This window comes from Styela clava, chromosome 4, assembly GCF_964204865.1.
Source record: "Styela clava chromosome 4, kaStyClav1.hap1.2, whole genome shotgun sequence".
In the NCBI taxonomy this organism is placed as follows: Eukaryota; Metazoa; Chordata; class Ascidiacea; order Stolidobranchia; family Styelidae; genus Styela; species Styela clava.
This window is the reverse complement of record NC_135253.1, coordinates 19458005-19466141: the sequence shown is the minus strand read 5'-3', so window position 1 is coordinate 19466141 and position 8137 is coordinate 19458005. Positions and strand designations below refer to the sequence as shown.

The following is an 8137-nucleotide window of genomic DNA, read 5'->3' as shown; positions in this document are numbered from 1 at the left end:
GGGACACGAAGCAGGGAGAACCACAAGACCAGAAAAGCGTCATTAAATTGCCAATATGATTATGATAAATCGCGAAATGGGCGTGATGGGCATGGATTTCCAATTAGAAGTCTTCTCCGCGAAAGGTTGTATGTTGTCATGAATATGAATTGTAATAGATTTTTGATTTATTGATGCCTGTCGGGAGACAAAATTCAGATTTAGATCGGTTTGGAATGCGAAATTGCCGCCCCTGGCCATACTTCATGAACTTATTTTTATGCAACTTTTCTTGAAATGTACTCTTGCACAATCCGCAAAAGTAATTTTCTATTGTCTAAAGACATGAGTGCGACTGAAAACAATCGAAAACACGAGGGTGCGTTAATACACGATAGTGTGAATACCAGTTGACGCGACAACGATTACGTCAAATTACGCATCATATGACGCAATCTTTCCGTCTAATCAACTTCATTGATATCCCAGTAAACTTCTATTCAACATAGGCAATGCTATACCATCGACAAATAACGCCTTTCAAAGCGTTAGATTCTGTGATAAACATAACTGATATATGATTGAATATTTTACATATTGTATTGAATATAAATGTTTTATTGTTTCCTATCTTAAATGCTGTGCATACGAATCAATAAATTCATTTTAGCTTCTATGAACAGCCACGTAACTGTTAAGTAAGAATAGGGTTTGACACTAATTACTACAATTTATGTATCGGCTGAACTTAGTTTAGCGAACATAAGTGATTTTTTGTTAGTTGGAAGGGTTGACCTTTTGCCTTTTATCTTTAGTCCTTCATGTTTACAAACTTCCAAAGGCATAAAGTACACATTAACTGATAAAAATTGAGTTTTATTTAAAAGCAGCAATTTTATTTTTGTGTAAGTGCGCTGTGAGTTTTTTCCCTGATAATTTGGCGCTTAATTAAACCTACTTAATTTGACCTACTTAATTAAACTTTTTCCATTTATTCTGACAGGAAAATCTGGGAGGTGAGTGTGTATATGTGTATTGATAATATCGTTATCTGAAATGAAGCCTTGTGGGTATGAATTGTTAAGTCCAAAAAGGGTACTCCCTCAGTATGTACACCGGGTTAAGGTTAGACCCTAATTTTATTCCGATTTTCCTTATTTTAGTTAGTTCTATTACGAGTTCGGAGACTGTTTGTGTCAGCCAAGTGAATATACCCCCTGACCATAGGTTTCAGTCCCTTTCCAACTTGGTGTAGAATAGGCGAATAGAATTAGTAACCTCCATATTGGTATACACACTTCTGGAGCGCCAAAAAAGTGATCTTATTTTACTGAAAATTATGCTGTTTGCTTTAACAAAACCCCTCAAAACGTTGAGTAATGTCACGTAAAGAACTCCTCGTATAGACATATTTGCAATTCAGTTTATGTTATTCAAATGAAGAAGTGTTACGTGTTAATATACGCGAAGTGTACCTATGGGTCGAACTGCTAATTTTTTTTTATTGCTGTATAATAATATATTTTCTTTGCAAATAGACAATTCGATTTCAAATTTGCAGTACGTTGAGGTGATTGAAGTCCTCATGAAATATTTTTTTTTAAATCTTTACGAGTCTAATTTTTCACGATTTGCTATTTTATTTTGATTCATGGGAACAGCCCTATATGGGAACAAATTTATTTTATCTTCGTGTCCATCAATTCAAGCATTGCTCAGCTGATTTTAGTTTTATTGCAGCCAAATAATTCTACTGGCTTTTATTACTCAACGGGCTCAAAATAGAGTTATTTCCTCGTTTTTGCAATAATTAAACAAACAAAATTGCGTTGTTGCATATATTCACTGCTCGTGTTGTGTGCAACTCTTTATATTAATAGTCTGATTCATACAACGCAGCAATTAGGTCATATTTACCGGTTAGATCATTTGTCTTTGATTTAAAATATATTTCACAGTTGTTTGCTATTATCCTTTCTATATGATTTTATGAGTGATGCTGCTCGATAACCATCACTGGTTTATCGCGTTACCAATTCACAGAGAAATGCCCTTTTCATCTTTTTCAATTATGTTTGTACAATGTGTACTTTCGGTATGTGATGAAATGAACTACTGACACACTTATTCCTCTAAACATAACCAAATATTCAGTGGTTTGACTGAAATTGCCTTCTGTCCTGCAATTTTTCCAAAATTTATTGTTTTGATCCACAAACAGTAAAAAAGTAATTGGCGTTGGCGTCACATCAGCGAAAATAGCAGAACGTGTTTCAACGAAAATTTCAAATACAATTCTATATCCCTAGCAGTCGGTATACCTATTGCACTTCATCGACGATTTCACTATTTTTATTAATATATCATATTTTCTCCCTTTCGCAGTTTTGCTAAATTTCTGGTTTCGCTGGCAGATTTTACATCTTCATAACAACTAATATCTTTGATTGAAATTGATTTATATTTTTTTAGACCTCGAACGAGAAGTCGCAGCATACGTTGAAAGTCAGTTAGTCAATGATCTGAATGGCGTCACCACTGAAGCAATGGATGAATCTATTGCTACAACTACGGAAGCAATGGATGAATCTATTGCTACAACCACTGAAGCAATGGATGAATCTATTGCTACAACCACTGAAGCAATGGATGAATCTATTGCTACAACCACTGAAGCAATGGATGAATCTATTGCTACAACCACGGAAGCAATGGATGAATCTATTGCTACAACGTTATTCATACAAACATCTACATCTATTGATACCACTGAATCATACGATAACAACAAAAGTATGTTAGGAATGCCTATAGTTTACTGCAGGGCTGGGCAATTATTTTTTCTATCGGGCCACAGTGAATATTCAAAATGCAGTGGCGGGCCGGACTAAGTAAAGTCAACATATATTGCGCGTTTTTGTCGTATTTTATTACACATTTAAATAAAACAAAATACTATATCTATTGTACTGCGGATATAAAAATGTGAGATAAACTACCGGAATATACTTGATTTTGATGCCTTTTTTTGCTATACGGCTTATTTAAAATGTCTTGCTTTATTGCTCTCAACTTAACCGCGGCTGCTTTGATAAAATATAAGCATTACTGCTATGAAATACCACCGCAATCCGCGGGCATAAAAATGTGACTTAAATTGCCAGATCATATTTATTTGTGTTTTGCCATTTCGCGAATTCGCCAAATCTGATTCGTTCTTACAAAACCAACTTCACTCTGTTTTAAAGATTTTACCGCTAGAAAAATCCCTACATCTGTGATAAAACCACGCCGCGTAAAATTGATTTTAGTAGGATACCATAAAAATCGATTGAATTTAATTCACATTAATTATCTTATATGTGAGGCCCGTCGGTGATTTTAGAATTAGATAGATAGAATTGATAGCTTTGGAACTGATCAAAAGATACATCGCGCGCTCAATCGACTGTCTTTCAATTTCAGTCATAGTATGGTTTCGAGGGCGCATGAAATTTTTCAGTTTCTAATTTCTACAACAGCGTTTTTAATCTGTCGCAAGCCTCCGAAATCAAAACATATATCGCTTCTGTTTATTTTTTAGTATGTTATATTGTCACACTTTAATCTATGAGGTTGGTTGCAGCTTCACTCCTTCATTTACCTTCAGCATCTCGTCGCCGATAATTATATAACAACTCGTTTTTCTAGATCTAGAAATCTGGTCGCGGGCCGAATAAAACGTTGCCGCGGGCCAGATGTGGCCCGCGGACCGCAACTTGCCCAGGCCTGGTTTACTGGATACTCCCGTAGTATGCGAACGAAGATGACGGGCACCGGAACAGAGTATGTGTACCAGATTAGGTTTTGGCCATAATTTAAGGTACAAAAATTACAGGAGTTATTTGGCTAGTGCTTATAATATAACTTATATAATGAAAATGGAAATAAAATTATGTCCTAACCTTAACCTGGTACACATACTACATACCGTTCGCTAATAGAAATCTTTACAATAAATGATATATCTGACTCAGCGTAGTTCCAACTCTATGTAGTGTATACCGGGTCATTCACAAAGTACTGTTCATCGAAGCACAATTTCCGCTCTTGATTGCACACTGATACTTAAGTTCTATTAATTCCAATACACGATTCCAATTCATTTATCTTAAAAATGATTCATTTGAAATTTGGCGTTCCAGAAGCGTGTGTACCAATATGGAAGTGACTAATTTTGTTTGCCTACTTTACAGCATGTTGTGTAAAGGGCCTAAACCTACTGGCAGGGTGTATATTCACTTGGCTAACACAGACAGTCTTCGAACTCATAACCAAAACAAGGAAAATAGGAATAAAATTTCAATGCCCCAATCCTAAACTGGTACACGTACTACGGGAGTACCTTGAATTTAGCTGAAATAAAACCGTAGCTGTGCTGAACTAGTGAGAAAATAGATTTGTTGGTTACCTTTAATTCTTCATGCTATTGAATATTTAATTATTGTCATTTGTTTCAGAATGTCCCCAGTATACATTTGGTTTTCCTAACAGACGTCAGATACAAGATTACGTCGTCGTAAACGCATCAATCCCGGATATGACCGAAGTCACCGTCTGTGCTTGGGTATCTCCGATTTATGGCCAACATGTAGATGGCGCCGTGTTCAGCTATGCAACACCTGGCAGTGATAACACTTTACTAATCGAATTTGAGCCAGAACTGAGCGTTTATTTATATTCAAAGAGGTTGACTTTAGATGAAATTGGGAACAGAAACGAAAATCATATATGCGTTGTTGTTTCCACAATAAATAACACTGTTCATCTATATCTCAACGGATCCAAACATTCACGTAAAACATTGACCCATGAAATTACCAAAATCAAAGGTCAAGGAACTGTGGTACTTGGGCAAGATCAGGATGAAAAACTGGGTGGATTTCAAGCCGAAGATTCTTTTCTCGGTGTCATAAAGAATTGCATGCTCTGGAATCGCACTTTAACTTCCAGAGAAATTGAAGATATGCAGAATGATTGCAACTGTCCAAAAGATTACATTTTGTCTGCCACAAAAAATGACCACATAGTCGGAAACGTGACTTCTGAATTCTTCGATACATGCTGAAAAAGTATCATGTTGAATTTAAATTCGGCGCTCCAGAAGTGTGTGTACCAATGTGGAGGTAACCAATTTGTTCGCCTACTCTACATCAAGCTGTGTAAAGGAACTGAAGCCTACGGACAGGGGGTATGTTCACTTGACTAACACAGACAGTCCAGATCTCGTAATAGAACCGAAAAAAGAAAAATCAGAATAGAATAATGCTTAAGCCTAACCTGGTACACCTACTACCGGTGTACCCGATAATCTGCTCGTCGTGTAACACAACATTTGGTTCATTAATATTTAAATAATTGATTGACTGTTTGTATTTTGAAATGTTTTTTAATAATATAAACGATTTTGAGTGTGTTAGCCTGGCCTTCTTTATCATAAGAAGTATTGTTCTCAACGTCATACCAGCATTAGAGTGGGTCTTAGGTAAGGTTTACATATACATTGTTTGGTCGTTCAAATGGAGCTTAGTACAAGAGGTTTTTTAGGTTTTTGTTAAAAATTTGAGCTTTTCAATTCGATACACAATTATAACAGAATAGATTGTTGCAGAAAATTGGTCTGATTCAAATACCGTTATTTTATTACATTTTCATAAACAAAGCAGGTTAGTGACTCACACAATCTAAGCGGAGAACTTAATATCGAAATGAGATAGACAATTGTATAAACTATGGAGGCGGACCATATGCTGCTTTAATTAACCGGAAACTTTAAAAAATTTGTATATGACGGTATTTAGAAAAAACTCAGTACGCAGAATAATAACTAATATGTTATCTTTGGGCGCAACATATGCAATCGAGAGAAAATAGCAACCAGCAAGGAACCGGTGTTAGTGGGTCATGAATCAAAATGGAATAATCTAGTACTAGACTATAAGAATATGCTTTATTATCTTTATAGTGAAGGTTGCCATATGGTAACAAATACATTTGGTCCTCCCGAAGTATATGAACCAAGATGACTGACATCGAAACGTAGTATGTGTACAGGGTTAGGCCATGATTTTATTCCAATTTTCTCTATTTTAGTTTTATTACGAGTTCGTGGACTTGCTGGTGACTCCCGGAGTATTTTTACCTGAAATTATGGCCTAACCCAAACCTGGTAGACATACTACGTTCCGGTGTCCGCCATTTTACTTTGGGAGTACTATTAACTTTTGAACGAATAAATCAAATGATTTTGTTTTTATCTGAAAAAGTTTAACAGGCAAATATAACGGTAGTTTCGAGAATACGAGTGGTCATCACCCCGCGCTTGCGTGGTACAGAAAAATGCTTTTGATAGTTATATACAAAGGCTATCAATATCAATCTTAATCCATTGCATTGGAACTTTTTTTTCATTTCCGTTATATCCCAAGAAATAACATTAAAAAGCTATATACAACTTTTGGTACTCCCCTATTATGTGTACCAGTTTAGGGTTAGGCCATATGTTTATTCTGATTTTCTTTATTTTAGTTCCATTATGAGTTCGGGGACTGTCTGTGTTAGCCAAGAGAATAAACCCCCTACCCACAGGATTCTGTCCCCTTAAACAACTTGATGTAAAGTAGGCAAACAATATATTTACACCCATATTGGTACACGTACTACTTAAGCGTCCAATTCTTTTCTCATTTATTCATGTATCGTCCATGACTAAGATATAGAATTGAAGCAAAAAAGCTAATGATTTGATGAGAACTATGCAATAGTATTTTAACAATGCTACATTTTTGTAATTTTAGCAAAGCGCAATGATATGCCGTGATCACCAGGCTGACCGTTACAGCAATATTTGACCAAAGCAATTCTCCCATCGACGTTACATCCATAACGATATGGAGATAATTTGATGCGCCGTCGTAACTTTGGAATTGGAATGACGCACGAACCTATGCATTGAAATTTATATACCGTACGCAATACCATGAGTAGCAATTTTTGCATTTAATTTAGATAAGATCGCGTAAAGATTAGTATTGCATATTCTTTAGCAATAGGTTTTTGCCAAACTGAAAAAAATAGGATAAAACAAACATTAATTGCACAATGCACTTGAGACGACCACGTCTATAGTTCTGTTTTATTCTGTATGGCCATATTTATTCTTACCACTTGAGTCACTAGTGAGCAACTGTGTAACTTTCTCTTTTAGCTGGTCTGTCAGACTGCCGGTAGTGTAGATATTTCCTCTGTATATTGGGTTATTATTATAGTGTTTTCGTGCCGTTAATCTGTGTAATTCTTGTTGTAAAATGATATTAGTAGTACAGGTTTACTATTTCTCCAGTTTGGCATAGCTCTGTTCACTAATTAGCTTGTATTTAACACTTCCGTAACTAGTCTATCTTCGCAGTTTATTTCTTGCGTGATTTCTATGCGTATTTCCATGTATATTACGTGTTTGTCGATAAGATAGGTTTTGTGTTGTATCTTTAGTGTCATACTAGTTATTCATATGTATATCTAGGTATGTTTTACCCGGTTTTTAGTATCCCATTATAAGCAAATAGTTCATGACTGTGACGTCATAGACCAATTCCGTATTTTGTGTTACGTATGTATCCTACGGTATTTGTACTGTGTTTTTCATGTTTTTATTTGTTTATTGTATTGGAGTATTTGGTTGTATTAAGTTCTTACAGGTGTATAATTAATCTAGTTAGTTAAATTAGTTACTCTGCTGTATTTGGAACCGCAAGAAGATTATTTCGTGATTGACATCTAGTGCAACTTCAGTGTCCAATAAGCTGGCAGAAAGAACCTGAGTGGTGATATCAATTTTGGTACGCCACATATACGAATTTTTGGCGAGCACACGCCAGGATTTATTATTTGACACAGGGACTATTAAGACTAAGCCGATTAGGTAGGCTAGTCTGTGACGGATAATATTTGGACAATATTGGAAATTTGAGGTTGCCAATTTTTTTTTAATTGCGATTGCCTGATATTTTGGAAAATGGTTAAAAGAAGAAAGATTGTACCGGCACCAAAAGAAGCCAAAGAGGAGAATGAACTTTTGCATCTGCAAATACAGGTATTGAAGGCGAAATTGAGGGAATCA

The 8137-nt window shown here is 35.6% G+C and overlaps 1 protein-coding gene across 1 annotated transcript; it reads left to right on the top strand.

Moving 5' to 3' along the window:
* Window positions 1–324: 324 nt before the first annotated feature.
* LOC120326986 (serum amyloid P-component-like) lies at window positions 325–5191 on the top strand. Its single transcript, XM_078111962.1, has 4 exons — window positions 325–378; window positions 983–995; window positions 2452–2772; window positions 4479–5191. The coding sequence occupies exons 1-4, from the start codon at window positions 325–327 to the stop codon at window positions 5084–5086; spliced, it is 996 nt and encodes a 331-aa protein (XP_077968088.1). The 3' UTR covers window positions 5087–5191.
* The last annotated feature ends 2946 nt before the right edge of the window (window positions 5192–8137 follow it).

Excerpts from the sequence above, each read along its gene's own strand:
- LOC120326986 (XM_078111962.1), top strand. The coding sequence starts at position 325 with ATGAGTGCGACTGAAAACAATCGAAAACACGAGGGTGCGTTAATACAC. Across the intron at positions 2,773-4,478 it reads ATCATACGATAACAACAAAA|AATGTCCCCAGTATACATTT; the intron begins GTATGTTAGGAA and ends CATTTGTTTCAG.